A 15,544-nucleotide genomic window follows, 5' to 3' on the forward strand; every position below is an offset into this window, starting at 1 on the left:
AATGTGGATCTTCAAACATCTACATTTATGGTAGGTACAAAACTGTACTTTTCCTCTCAGCTCTCTACCTTAAACTCTGTGGTTAACTCCTCCATGAGGCTTAATTCTTATGCACCAGATGGAGTGAGCAGGACATTGGGTTCGGGAATTTCCTTGAGGAGACATTCCTGGATGTGCTTGTGTGACTTTGCAGAACCCTTTCAGTCTACCTTTGTTAATGCCCCCTTTGATGGTTCATCCTTGTTCAAGCCAAAAGTTAAGGACACTAACCAGGTCTGAGCAAGAAGGAAAAACTCTCCCTGCCATAGGAGTCTGTTTTTCCCTACCTTCTAGACCTTACCCAGATGGTCAACAGGGAGGAAAGATGTGGTTCCAAAAATCCCAGAGTGCTTTTCAGGACACCTGGTGATTTTCCCCCCAGGGGCAGAGGGGAAAGCAGTAATGGGAGATGCTGTCCACACAACAGAGGGGGTCCACAAAATCAGGGCGACAGGGACTCATTCCGTGGTAGGCTCTTTTAGCGCTTCTGAAGGGAGGCTCGCTTGTCCATCTCTGGAGGCATTCGGGAGTCTCTTATCTTTGTACCCAGAAACCTGGCTAGAAATAAGACAAGTTGGGTGCAAAATATTGTATCCAGGGGCTTCTCTATACCCTTCCCCGTCCCAGTCAGAGAGGGCAGGCAACTCTGGAAATTCAAAAAGTTGCTAGAGAAAGGAGTCATCCAAATAGTCCCCGCAGACCAGATAGGATCCGGAACTTACTCAAGGTTCTTTTTAGTGCCAAAGAGATCAGGGGACTTGAGGCCCATTTTAGATCTCAGCAGATTAAATGAATCAGTAGGAAAGACTAAGTTCCGGATGGTAACACTGCAGTTGATATTTCCCTTTCTGGGAAAAAACTATTGGATGTGCTGTATTAGACCTTCAGGATGTGTACTACCACATAAAAATTGACAGGCCATCCAGGAGTCATCTGCACTTTTGCCTGGGAGTCAGTCATTACCAGTTTCGGGCTCTGCTCTGTGGTCTCACTACAGCCACCATAGTGTTCACCGTGTATAGCAGTGGTCACTTACTTGAGACGTCTAGGATTATAAGTGTTTCCATATCTAGACTACAGGCTCCTAACCGCCACCACCAAGCATCTGTTAACTAAAAATAGAGACAGACCACATTACTTCTCTGCTTTCACCTCTGAATCGTGATAAATTACGAAAAATCTGCCTTGTTGCCATCTCAATGTATTGTTTTTATAGGGGCAGATCTTGACACAAAGAAAAATGATGGCAAAATATCCTCCAGAAACAGTTCAAGTACTGCAACACCAGGTCTTAAAACTTCTTTCCAAGAAAAGAGTACAGGAAAGAGCATGTTTGAAAGTCTTGGGAACCATGGCAGCAGCGATAAACTTTGTTACATTAGCTTGCCTGCACATGAGAATTCTGCAGTCGCTACTATTCACTCTGTGGTTGTTGCAGGAACTACCCATGTCTCACCAAATTCTAATAACAGTCTTGCCAGAAAGACCTTTTCTGGTGACTTCACTTCACTCACATGACATTAGGTCAACCCTTTGTCCTTCTACAGCTTTTAGCCAAAGTAACCACGGACACTTCCCAAATGGGGGGGGGGGGTCATTATTTGGGAAGGACAGTCCAAGGCACTTAGCAGGATAACAAGGCCCATTTGCACATCAGTGTCCTAGAGATGAGAGCAGTGCTTTTGGCATTTCAGGCTGTTCAGGACTGTCTTCTGCTGGTAACTATTGCAGTACAGACAGACAAACATGTCAGTTGTTTGGTACATAAACCAGGAGGACCCAGGTCCTACCCCCTTTGTCGAGAGGCCCTGAGAGTGTGGCAGTGGGTGACCTCCTCCCATTGCTTTCTGATAGCAGACAAACTAAGCAGAGCAATTCTGATGCCTCACGAGTGGTCCCTAAAACAAGTAGTAGCGGACATGATTTTCCACAAATGGGGCCAGCATTGCTGCGACCTTTTTGCCACATCCATGAATGCCAAATGCAGCAGCTGTTTTGCCCTAATCCCCCCTTTTGGGGAGTCACCAAGGAATGCACTTGTACACGATTGCCCCTTCTGGTCACATCTGTGCCCTTCCCTCTCTTTCCCTTGATACCCAAAGTTCTTCAGAAAGCCAGCTCATTGGGAAGCAATCTGATTCTTGTTGCCCCTTACTGGCCTCGTCAAATCTGGTTCCCCTTCCTTTGGCCTCATCTTCAGGTTGAGCCGTGAGTTCTACACCCAAATCCAGACCTTCTGACTCGTGCATCGAGAACTCTCCATCACTCTCTTCAAACCTTCAGATTGACAGCTTGCCTGCTCCAATTTCAAATATAGCCAGGCTCCCTAAACTTTCTCCTTCTGTGAAACATATCTTGATCTCATCTCATAGGGCTTCAGCAAGAATATTATACATGAACAAATGGAATAGATTTTCTTCTTGGGCATTAAGTAATCATAGTGATCCGTTTTTTGCTCCTGTAGGTACCATTCTTGAATTTCTAACAAAGCTATTTAATGAAGGCACAGCTGCAGCTACTATTTGAGTCCAGTTAGCAGTGATATCTAATTTTCATATAAGCTATTTGGCCCAAAATTTGATGTCTCTCAGGCTATGCAAAGCCTTCCTGAAGGGCACTGTTGTCTTAAGATCACTCATTAAGACCTCTTTACCACCATGGCAGCTAAACTTTGTTTTATCCTGTTTGATTCTTTCCCTCTTTGAACCTGCATCATCCTGCGATCTAAAGTTCATGGAAAATAATTATTTTGATTTCCATCACTTGTTAGAAGGGTTTCAGAACTGCAAGCATTATCGATAAAGCCCCCCCTACATGCTTTTCCACAAAGACAGAGTATCCCTTCAAACAAACTCTTCCTTCCTACCAAAAGTATGCTCATGTCTAATTTAAATCAGTCCATAGAACTACCACTGTCTTTTCCCAAACTATGGCAACAAGGCAGAATACATGCTACATCAACTGGGATGTACATAAACTATTATGAATTACATTTCTACTTACCTAGGACAAAGGGCTTCAGAAAAGGTCTGACCAATTATTTGTTCCATTTTCCGCATCTAGAAAAGGTGCTCTCGTATCTAAGGTCACACTTTCAAAATAGTATCAGATTGTATTACTTTTACATACAATTCTAACAACACAGATCTTCCCTGTAAACTTAAGGGTCATTCTATGAGAGCCATAGCAGCAGCTTCTGCTTTTCGCGCTAGACTACCACTTGACTCCATTTGTACTGCTGCAACATGTACAAGGCCTCATACCTTTATCACTCATTGCAGAGTGGATTTGGCCTCCAGGAACAGGGCCTCTTTTGGGTCCACTGTTCTGAAGAATATTCTCCCATGAGCCGCCCAAGAAATGTAGTGCTAGGGACGCTGTCCCAACCAGTGAAGAATGAAGGCAAGATAGGACAACATCACATAAAGAAGGTATGTACTTACCATAACATTCCATGTATGTTGTCCATCTCACCTTCTTTCTTACACCCCACTCTCCTTCACCCAGCCTTTGATTCCTGGAGGACCAAGCGGTTACAATTGGCAAGTAATGTTCTCTGACCTTTTTCATTGTTGTATAAGGTGTTAAAATATTCCATTTGGTACCTGTTGCTATCAGCAAACAAAATCTGGGGAGCTTTCCTGAGGCATGATGGGATAGGGGTACAGCCACGAGCCTGTGGAAGACCTTGAGCTTTTGTATACGGCCGAGTCGGAACCGACGATTGGTTCTGAACCCAACCAGTGAAGAATGTAGGCGAGATGGACAACACACCTGGAACGTTATGGTGAGTACTTTTTTTTACACTGTAAAGTTAGTGCAGAAGAAGAAAAGATGGGAAGTCTTCGAGGTGTGATATACATAGAGCTAGTCTAATTCATGTTTGGGAGTGAGGTGGCAGGTAGGGTCAGTATGGAAGAAGGTAATAAATGACAAAAGTTCTTTGATTGGAAAATTAAATCTGGGCAGTAGTTGTGCTTGTATTGAGCAGAGATGAAAGAGGAGGGATAAACCAGCTGATGCTGTTCGATGAATGCGTTAAAAGCTACTGGAAGAGTTGAAGGGGGAAGCATATATAAATTGGTTATAGGGTAAGAATAACATGAGTACAGGATAATCAGGGAAAGTAATTTGAAAAGATGACAGTGGGATAAACTGCATTAACAGTGACTTCAGGTTCTGGGATTTATGAAATGGAGCATGTAAGGGAGGCCGCAGCTGTAAGACTGTAGACATTGAGAGCACCGGCAAGTAGGAGTGATGTAATTTACAAAAGGCACTTGAACATGTTATAGGACTGTATTAAATGGATATATAGTTCTGGTGTTATTACATTATGAATAGTAATTTTCTGTTTTTGATTGCACTGACGCATTATTTCAAAATAAAGTGTAGAAACTGTTATCACCTGAAGAGTAATTGTAGAACTTTGTATTAGTACTTGGACTTATGTACATTTTGTCGAATGTTGACATGGTCAGCTATGGATTCTAGTACCGTCTTTTGTATGATTTTTCTACAAGTTGGAAGAGGTAGTAATTTATTATTAAATCTTGGTATAACTACAGAGTACTGGAGGTACTTAGATTTCCATGTCGTATTTGCACAGATACAAGTAGAATGGTTGACTTAAACACTGAAGCTGTTTAGAACATGCAAAGAGTTTATTTGTACAAATTACTTGTCAAGGACAGCCTGAAATCTGACACGGTGATTTTTGTTTTTTCTTTAAGTAAAAATGTCTGAGACTATTGTAAAGTTTTATAAATCATATTGATGGACTTGACAAATGTCTTTTAAAGAAATATTGATGCCTCTGAACTTGCAGTTACCATAGCCTTCGGGGATCCAAGGCTTTTAAAGCTCCATTTATCCCATTGATGAGATCCTGTCATGTTATGTTTCTCATTACCCAGGGAAGTTTATTTTAGACTTCAGGGAAGGATGAGCAAACACTGATTGGTCAAAGAATTATTGACATTTGGAATGCTCTTGATACATTAAAGTTAACATTATCTCTTCCTGCCTTGTTTGACCATCTAGGATATAAAAATGTGGTGGTCAGTAAAAGGCAGACCTATCAGTATTTTTATGCTCATTAGTCTGTATTTTGTGTGTTTGCATTACTTCAGTGGTTCTTTACATTATAATGATGGTGTTTTTCCACGTAACAGCTCTTGTTACACTTTCAGCTCCAGTTTCAGATGATGAAGGCAGCACAGCTGCAACAGATGGGTCCACATTGCGTACATCACCTGCAGACCATGGAGGAAGTGTGGGCTCTGAGAGTGGAGGCAGTGCTATTGAATCTGTAGCTGGTGAACACAATGGTAAGTTATTCATCATTGTTCTGACCAGCTGATGGACATATCATTTGTCCTGTCTCACTTTATTTTAATGAAAGTTATCTTGGGTTTCTTCATGCATTCCCACTGAAGACATAAATTGGAACAATTACAAGCTTTTTATGAGAGCTTTTTAACACTGTTTGATAAAGAGGTTTGGCATTAGATCAAATTGCTTCCTTACCCAGAATCTTATTGAGAAATCATGCATAAACAGTCAGTAGTCTGTACTGACTGTTTTCACTTTTTTTTATACACTTTTGTATGCATGAAAAGTAGGATCTTTGGATCCAAAAATTTGATTTGTTCCCTACACTTTCTGTGGAAATTCCTAGTTGTTGTTGAAGAAGCCATAATGTCTTTTAACTATTCATTTCTGTGTTGAGAGAGAGAAATATAGTAGCCCTTTAGAAGAAAGTTAGAAACTGCTATGAACACAGAGAGGATTGTATGCCATTTATTAGACATTTGGCCTTTAAGTGAGTTCAGGGTTCTACTAACAGAAGAATAGACCAAATGTCTGTATACTTGAAGTGTTGCATGAGCAGAATAGGTGTGTATAAGAAATGATGAAGTAAGATGCAGGGTTTAAAAAAACAGACCTAATCTTAAGATTAAGGTATGTACAGAGAAATAAATGTTGATAGGTAAAGGTGTGTGTGTGTGTGTGTGTGTGTGTGTGTGTGTGTGTGTGTGTGTGTGTGTGTGTGTGTAAAATAGAATGAATGAATAAGTCAAATGGTCAAAAATTATAAAGTCAGTATGTGCAGTTAGCAATACAGAAGGCTATGAAGCAGTGCTTTATAATAGAGAAGATCAAAAATGGTGCCCTAAGAAGTGCAGCATACCAGAACAGAAGCTTTACAGTGGAGGGACAATGGTGCAAGGAAGTGAGAAGTCTTGTTACTACTTGCTGAGAATTGCCTGTTGGCAATGAAAGAAATAATGTTGGATGATCTAGGTTATGTTGATGAATGGCTTAAGTTTTACAAATTTCATTACTAGTTTGTGTGTTTATCTACCCAGCAGTAAGATGCAAGAAGTGTTTTGAGGAAAGACGGTTGCTTTTCAAGATGGAATATCTCCTTAGGAGACTGTAATGTTATAAGATTTTCACAAATACAGCAGAAGAGGTGGTCCTCAAGCATTATGTCAAGGTGGGGCCTGGCTGTGGTTGTAGAAAGCACATCTCTTTAGTAGGCTGAATGATGATGAAACATTATTACAACTACAGCAGAAGAGATGGTCCTGAAGCATAGAGTGCGCCATGTTTAGGGAGAAACCCAAGTACTTATTTCAAGGTGGGTGCTGGCTGTGGTTTCAGATATCAAATCTGATTTGATACCATTGCATTTTATCTTCTTATGGCTTAGGCAAGATCTAGAACAGATTGTTTATATATTACCATATAGCATGTCTGTTTAGTTAAGATAATCAAGCTAAATTAACACAAACTGTGCTGAATTGACTGCACACTTTTAGTAGAAAAATAAAGCAGTAAGTGTTTTCGTCTAATGGACGTAACTAGTCAAGACGTGGTCAGACAGCTAATTTTCACATGAACATCTGTTTGGTTTAACTGCTCACCATATCAAGTTTTTGAAAGCATCAGTTAATGTAATTCCAAATCACACATTAATTTTAAGCCTTTTTGTTTTAAAATACGTTAAAAATTCAACATATTCATACGTTCCTTTGTAGCTTTTAAAATTATATGCCATTTAAATTCCCTCACTCCATGTTTTTTTTTTTGAGAGCTGTCCCTAAATTTTTTTCTTGGTAATCAATAACCAAAAAAAAAAATGTTTAAACTTTGAACACACTGCATGTCTTTATGATGCATTGGGCATTACCCTTCAGAATAACATACAAGTGTTCAGAAATCCTAACTCTTACTGCTGTAGTTTTCTTTGCCCACATAAACATGTTAACTTCTGCTGAAAACTGTGATGTAAACAATGCAGTGTGAGCTACAGTTAAAATAGCGGGTGGGGATTATTGATTTTTGTATTGAGGAAAACACTTTTGGGCCTCCTGTGCAGTGCACCCACTATGCTCAGAGCTTTCATTTACATGTCTCAGTTTACGTACTTCCAATGTTTTGTTGTATTGTTTCTTCCCTAAAATATTTTAAACTGCTCTTTTTATAGAAGAACCTGGATATATTACCCAGACTCCTTTCCAAAAATTCATATGCAGCTGTAATTCTTCAGTTATTCTTAATTAATTTAATGTAACTCCGTGAAGTATATGTCAATCCCATGGCTATAATCCACTCTTTTTCACACATTTTTTCTCTTGAAATCCTTCTTTTTGATTTATTAGCTTCTTGATTAAAGTCTCTAGCTGTGCCTTTCTCAGTTACAATCTAATGGATAAGCCCCTCTCCAAAAGCTTTTCTTTCAAAATGTTCATTTCATAATCTAACATATGTTGTTCACGGATTAAAACGTTGACTTGTTTGGCTTGATTATAAACTATCATCTTCAATTTTTAATTTGGGAAGGTGGTATAGATAAGCTAAAATAATTTTTAGAAGAAATACATAATTTTATTGAATTTTTTCAAGTCAAAAGCTAATTTCTGTGCTGTCATTAATGTCTGGCAGTTAGCTTAGAGAATTAAGGAGCTGTTATCAAGCTGTTTCCTATGCTTCAGTGGTGCAAGGTTTGATTACCTCAGCCTCCATTGCCTGCGTGACTGTGCAAGTCACTTAACCAGACACTGCCCCTCAGCTGAATCTAAAAAAGGGGTCCTTGGAGATCAGTGCTCTTCCATGGAAAACAAATACAAACAGAATAAAAAATAATTCTCCTGAAGTAATAGTGTCTTTATATGTGAAAGTTTACAAAAAGGAAAAAAGTGTTTTAGCCACCATATTTAGTCATAATAAAGTATCCAGCAACTAAATATTACATTATCAAAGCATGCACCATAAACAAACAAAAAGGGAAAGGCAGTCCATACAGCCTACCTTGACCTGGCAAAGGCCTTTGACACAATACCCCACTCAGGTATCATCAAAAAATCATCAGCTTGCCCATACATCACAAGATGGGTTGCAAACTGGCTAAGTGACAGAACCCACAGGGTCAGAGTTGCTGGAGCCATGTCAGACTCAAAGCCTGTCACAAGTGGTGTCCCACAGGGCTCAGTCCTGGGTCCACTCCATCTACTTTTCTGAAGTACAAGCAAACACAGGAGGGTTATGAGATGACTGCAAACTGGGCACCATAGTACATCTGACACAGATATCCTTCAGAAGGGCCTCACAGAAGCGGATAACTGGTGCCAGAGCCATGGCCTAAAGTTAAATGCCGAAAAACAAGGTTAGCTACCATATAGGTGGCAATCCACTGATCATCAGGGATCTGGGGACCCAGGTTGACAGTAGCCTTTAGTTTGACACTCATGTTGCTAAAGTAGTTAGGAAAACCTTCTACATTGCCCACCTGATCATGAAGGGATTCACATGTAGATCCATCACTCATTAGACCTATGATTGAGTACAATGCCCCATTGAATGTATCTGACCAGACACCTGCAGCAGCTGGAAAGGCCCCAAAAGTTCCTCACCAAAAGGATAAAGGGTCTCAAAAATATGTCTTATGCTGCTCGACTGAAAGAACTCAGCTCTTTTCAGTCTCATGACATATAAGGCCATGTCAAACCCTGATTTGATGAATATGCTTCACCTCAAAAATCTAGATCCCTCAGAACCACAATTAAACCTTGACCACGGTTATTAATAGAACATGCTGGAGGGACAGATTCATCACCCAGAGACTCCCTATGCTGTGGAACAAAATCCCGGTACATGTGAGGGCAGAGCACCTCGCTGGCCTTGTTCAAGAGGAATCTTGACCAATGGATGGGGGATCGAGATACCCCATCGAGATATACCAGGGATTACTTCAGTGTCACTGCTTGACAGAGGCACAGCAAAATAATAGGCATAGTTTTATTCAAACTAAAGGGGTGGCGAAAGCCAAATAACTGTGGGCTAGGCTTATAAATGCCCTTGGACAGATAGCCTAGTATGAACCTATGAACCTATAAAAAAATGAAGCCAACCCTACATCTTGCCATGGTAAGCGACTCTGAAAGTTACAATAAACTTCACCTTGGTAGATGGACCCAAATAAAGTTAAAACATTGTTGCAGAATCTCAGATATCTGGAGAGCATGAAGATATAGTCATACTGCATGATGAAACACCTTGATGTTATGTAGTCCAATCTCGCCTACATTCTTACCCGTGGGTTCGGAGCCAAACCTTGGCTCCGACTCGGCCATAGTCTAGCTCGAAGTCTTCAATTGGCTCGTGGCTAAGAGGTATCCCATGGTGCAATGTGCCTATTCCCCAGATCTCATTTGCCACTCGGATGTGGTCTCTCTCTCGGCTGTGGCCAAGTCCAGATTTTCTACTATTTGTTCAATTTAGTAGCTCCAAAAGCTATTTTAATAGCTTGTGTGTGTGTGTGTGTGTGTGTGTGTGTGTGTGTGTGTGTGTGTGTGTACTTTTAGCAGTTTTGTGAACTTTTCTGGTATCCTGCTTTACCTGGTGTTTATGGGCCAGGCCCGTTTCAGTTAGAGGACCTAGTCCTCCCCTGGTTTTTCCTGTTGTTCTTACTGATTGTTTACCAGTTTAATCCCCTTTGGCAGTGTTATTCTTGTGGTGTGACTGTTGGTTGTTCCCCTGTTGGGTTTTCTTGGGCTAGGCCCATTTCTCTTAGTGGACCTAGTCCTCCCTGTGGTTACCTGGCGGTCTCTAGGCCGTTTGAGTTAGAGGCTCTAGTTTCCTGCACTTCTTGTTTTCAGTGGTGAAGGTGCCCCTACCATTTTTCCTCTGTGGTAAAGGTGCCCCTACCGTTTTTTCCTCTGTGGTAAAGGTGCCCCTACCGTTTTTCCCCTGTGTTTGTTCTTCTCTCAACATGTCCAAGGAGCACAGGCCTTCGGGATTCAAAAAGTGTGTCAAGTGTAACAATAAAATGTCTTTGACAGATGGTTAATTCTGTATGTGTGTATTGCTTGGGGGCTATTAATTTACAGAAATCCTGTCTGTTCTGTCATGCTTTCAGCCCCTGCGTGCTGCAAGAGAGGAAGAACAAGCAGATTTTGAGAGGATTGCTGAAACCATCTTTTGAAGAGGATTTGGAGAGATCCTCCAGTTCCAAGTCTTCTCCTTCCAAATCAGATAAAAAGTTGGATAAAAAGTCATCTAAAAAGCGCTCTCCAGCTCCGCCAGTCTCCTCGGAGCCACCGGAGAAAATTAAGACTACTATTAATAACAATCAGGCACCGCTTTGGATATGTTAACTACCGATCAGTTTATTCAGAAAATACAAAACGTTAGAGCGCTTTCTTCCCTTCCATAGGGATTTCATCAGAATCAAATTACTATCCAGTTTCCCTCCTTATATCCCCCTGTGATAATGATGTTGTCATCAATTAAGCCAATTTTTTTAAAAATACATAATGATGTCGTCATCCACTGGAAATCCACATCCTGCCCCCACCCCAAACAAAAAAGACCACAGTGAAGAACTTCTCTAAAGCAAACTTTACACTACTCAAGACTGGTGTGGTATCCTTCAAGGCCCCTGAGCCAGTGGAAACCACAACCCAAGCTGCGGAAGCCCTTACAAATGCCTTCTATGAACACCTCCAGGACTGCATGGATCAGGCAATCCCAAATAAAACCAAGACTCTTTCCACAAAGGGCAAACGTCCAGTCTGGTGGACCCCAGCCATTAACAAACTTTACAATAAGAGGAGAAAGCTATTACATGATAGAACAAAATCCATAATAGTGAAGTCTCCCCTGATCATTATTAGTAAAAAAAATACGAGCACTCATAAAATCAACTAAGGCCAATTTTGAGAGAAAAATTGACATGGATTCAAAGGATAATCATAAGGCCTTTTTCAGCTATGTTAGGAACCTGGGTGGAAACTCCCAGATATGCTCAGAATTAGTCCAAAATGATACAAAAATCACTGAACCCACAGACATTGCCAACATACTGGCAGACAGGTTCAGTGCAAACTTCACCCCCCTAAAGCAGAGATAACTATCCCAGCAGAGTGTAGCCTCCCTGACATCTCAAATGCGCAGGTGAAAGCTGCTCTCTCTAAAGCTAAAAACACAGCATCAATGGGACCGGATGGTGTCCCCGGCTGTGTGCTACACGAGCTAAATGAGGAATTAAACCTGCACATAAGGCAGCTGTTTAATCTCAGCCTTACCACAGGATACGTGCCCAGGGAGTGGCATACGGCAACTGTGGTCCCACTCCACAAAGGCAGTGCCTCTACGGACCCTGGTAATTACCGCCCCATAAGCTTAACAAGTCTAGTCTGCAAAGCTATGGAGAGGATCATAATGGAGCTCATAAACAAAGATATAGGGGACTTGCAGACATTGGACCCGACCCAGTTTGGCTTCGTCAAGGGCAGATCATGCCTTTTGAACTTGGTCAACTTCTTCAAAACAGTCACCAAGGCCATTGATGATGGAAAGGCAGTCCATACAGCCTACCTTGACCTTGCAAAGGCTTTCGACACAATACCCCACTCGGGTATTGTAGAAAAACTTACCAGCTTAAATGTAAACCCATATGTCACAAGATGGGTTGCAAACTGGCTTAAGGACAGAACCCACAGGGTTAGAGTTGCTGGCGCTATGTCAGACTCCAAGCCGGTCACAAGTGGTGTCCCACAGGGCTCGGTCCTTGGCCCCTATTGTTCGGCATCTACTTCTCAGAAGTACAGGCCAACATGGGAGGACTTTGGCTGACAAAGTTTGCAGGCGACTGCAAACTGGGCCATAGTGGAAAGTGCATCGGACACGGATGTCCTTCCGAAGGGACTCCTGGGAACAGATAGCTGGTGCCAGAGCCATGGCCTGAAGTTAAGCGCCAAAAATGTATAGTCATACCCATCGGGAAAAACAAGGTAACCCCAAGCTACCATATAGGCGGCAATCCACTAAGCACAGAAGAGGTTATCAGGGACCTGGGGACCCAGGTTGACAGTGGCCTTTCTTTTGACACTCACTTTGCTAAAGTGGTTAGAAAGACCTTCTACATTGCCCACCTGATCATGAAGGGATTCACATCCAGATCTAGTGAGGTCATTGTTCCCCTGTACTCTTCACTTATCAGACCAATGATAGAGTACAATGCCCCATTAGGGATGCATCTCACCCGACATCTGCAGCAATTGGAGAGACCCCAAAAGTTCCTCACCAAAAGGATAAAGGGACTCCAAAATCTGTCATATGCTGCCAGATTGAAGAAACTCCAGCTCTATTCAGTCGCATACCGTCTGCTCAGAGGTGACATGTGCCTGACATACAAGGCCATGTCCAACCCGGAATTAATGGACATGCTCCACCTCAAAAATCCAAATCCACCAAAACCACTAGAGCAAGCGACTTAAACCTTAGCACGAATATAAATAGGATGTGCTGGAAGGATAGATTTATCACTCAGAGACTCCCTATGCTGTGGAATAAAATCCCGGTCCATGTGAGGCAGAGCACCTCGCTGGCTCTGTTCAAGAGAAATCTTGACCTGTGGATGGGAGATCGTAGGTTTACCCCGGGAATCATCTCTGTGTCACTGCTGGACAGAGGCACAACAATCTAATGGGCACAGTATTTTTTTCATATAAGGGGTGGCGTAAGCCACAAAACTTTGGGCTAGGCTTATAAATGCCTTAGGGCAGATAGCCTAGTATAAACCTATGAACCTATGAACATAATACAACAATTAAAGGGACATCCCTTTTAAACAGCCCTATTTACAAGACAAGTTAAAAATTCAAACATTTAAAGTTCATTCCATTCCTAAAAAATACTAATGTGTATATAGTATTGCTTAAAACTAATAGTATATTATATATTTAATTAAGCGTGCTCTTGAATTTATCTTAGAAATACACCAAAATATGTGAATATGAACAATTATATTTTTATGCCATATAAATATATATTTTACAATTCTATAAAAGATGTATTAAAAACATATTAAAAAAAAAACATGAATACTTTGTTCTTATTTTCCGAATTCCATTCTCTTAATTAATATAGGTTTTATTGAAATTATTTAATTTAACCCTGGGGGGGGCTGACTTGCTTGTAATTTTATTTGCCATCTTAATTCCCTTTCTTCAGTATGGCTTCTGTAGTCGCCCCCCCCTGGGGTTTTGTGACACTTTTTCTAAAATTGCAAATCTAAACTCTTTATATGCCACACAGCTAATAGAATGCCTATATAGGGCATTATTTACATTTTTAGTAGCTATTTGGTATGTATGTTCATAAATCATGTCCCTCAGTCTTCTCTCTGTCTTACCTACATAGAATGAGGGACAGGACTTGCACAGCCAAATATATAACTCCTATAGTCTGACAATGACCTTTTTCAAATCTAACCATGGTTTGTAAAGAATTATTGATGGTTACTTTCTCATCTAGGCAGATATATTTACATTGCGTACAATATCCACATTTATTAGTGTCGTCTCTATTTTTGTTTTTCATGCCCTTCTCAAAAGTTTTTTTTTTAAATTAGGGCCTACTTTATAAACAAAATGTGGTTTAGTACCACAACCTCTGATTATTCCTTAAAATAGCCCAATTCCTTTTCACTATTCTCTCTACCTCATATGTATTTTTTCCATATGGAACTACCATAGCTTTCTCAAACCTATTATTCTCTCCATCTATTGAACTTCTACCCTCTTTAGTACTCTCTAAATTCCCTAACAATGGCTTATATTTTTCCCCATTCACTTCTTACATAATTAAGATATTCATCCAATATTTTTCTGGGGTAACCTCTCTCTTGAAATAAGGTGACATCCCCCTTCAATTCTTTATTAATATCTTCAATATTTGAGGTCATTCTAGCTATTCTTATTAATTGCCCCTTTACTACACTGTTCTTTTGTTTAAAAGGGTGATCACTTGCATATTGTAAATAAGAATTACTAAAGGATATGGTGGTACAAACAATTTTTTTTAATCCAGGGAATAAAATACCACTTCATCCATCTAGTATAGGTACTTTCCCATGTAGGAAATGTCAGGCTTGCCCATTTGTATATAGAACTTTTTCTAATATTAATAATTTACCATTTTATTCAAGTGGTTCATACACTTGTAGAACTAATAGGGTGGTTTATGCAATCACATGTGGATGCCATAAGTTCTATATAGGGCACACTAAAAGAATGTTTAAAGTCAGGCTGTTAGAACATCTTAGGGACATAAAAAATAAAAAAATGGAGAGCCCTTTGGCTCAACATTTTTGTGAATTTCATAATGGTAGCACTGACACTTTGAAAGCAACTATTTTACAAATAGCAAAGTTAGAGTCTGATGTTGCAGTTGTGGCAAAACTACTTTTAAAGTATGAAACTGTTTTTATTTTAAAGTTTGGCACTTTACTACCTAGAGGCTTAAACACAGAATGCTGTTGGAAAAATGTGATTTAATTGAGTAATTTTATTATTTAATTGTATAATAGTTTTATTGATTGATTGGTGTGACTATATATATTGTGCTATGTTATTGAAACTTTACTCCTTGAAGGCTTACAGTGGCCGAGGCGCTAGAGTTTGAAGACAATAAACCTGTTTTGGATCCTGGTTGGTGTTTCTGTGTCGTGCTGAATCAACCTTTCCAGTTTTAGTTTGTTTTGTTGCTGTTTACTATCCATGGCCAGTGATCCAGCCATAAATGTACCAAGAATTTTCAGAGAAGACAATGGAGGTGGTTCCCAGCGAACACTAGATGGGTTCTTTAATACTAATTCAGACCGGAATTATGACCAGAGAACAACAGGTACTGAGAATACTGGGGATATTCCAGCATGGGGCTTCTCTCGCTGAAACAAGAAGTAAACGTTCTAACAACCCAACATTGGTAAGCGTTCCATGGATGTTCCTATTGAAGTTAAATCTACCATCTCTAAACTAACTAATTTAATGAGTAAAGAAACCGCTACATACTATAATATTAACAGTTTATCCAGATATCTCGAACTAGACATTATACCTAGAGGGCTCAGGGCACTGAAATTCCCGTCTGAGCCTTTTGATTCAACATGTCAGCTGGATAAATCTTTTCAGACGAGATGGGAATGTGCAGC

The 15,544-nt window shown here is 40.4% G+C and overlaps 1 protein-coding gene across 1 annotated transcript in view; it reads left to right on the plus strand.

Annotated features, from left to right (window-relative positions):
* Positions 1-15,544, plus strand: part of UBR4 (ubiquitin protein ligase E3 component n-recognin 4) — a 3,959,899-nt gene that overhangs the window by 2,238,049 nt on the left and 1,706,306 nt on the right. The window contains 1 exon segment of the mRNA XM_044087073.1: positions 5,232-5,369. Coding sequence (XP_043943008.1) covers positions 5,232-5,369 — 138 coding nt within the window.

This window comes from Protopterus annectens, chromosome 1.part1, assembly GCF_019279795.1.
Source record: "Protopterus annectens isolate FY-2018-M chromosome 1.part1, PAN1.0, whole genome shotgun sequence".
NCBI classification, from domain to species: Eukaryota; Metazoa; Chordata; order Ceratodontiformes; family Protopteridae; genus Protopterus; species Protopterus annectens.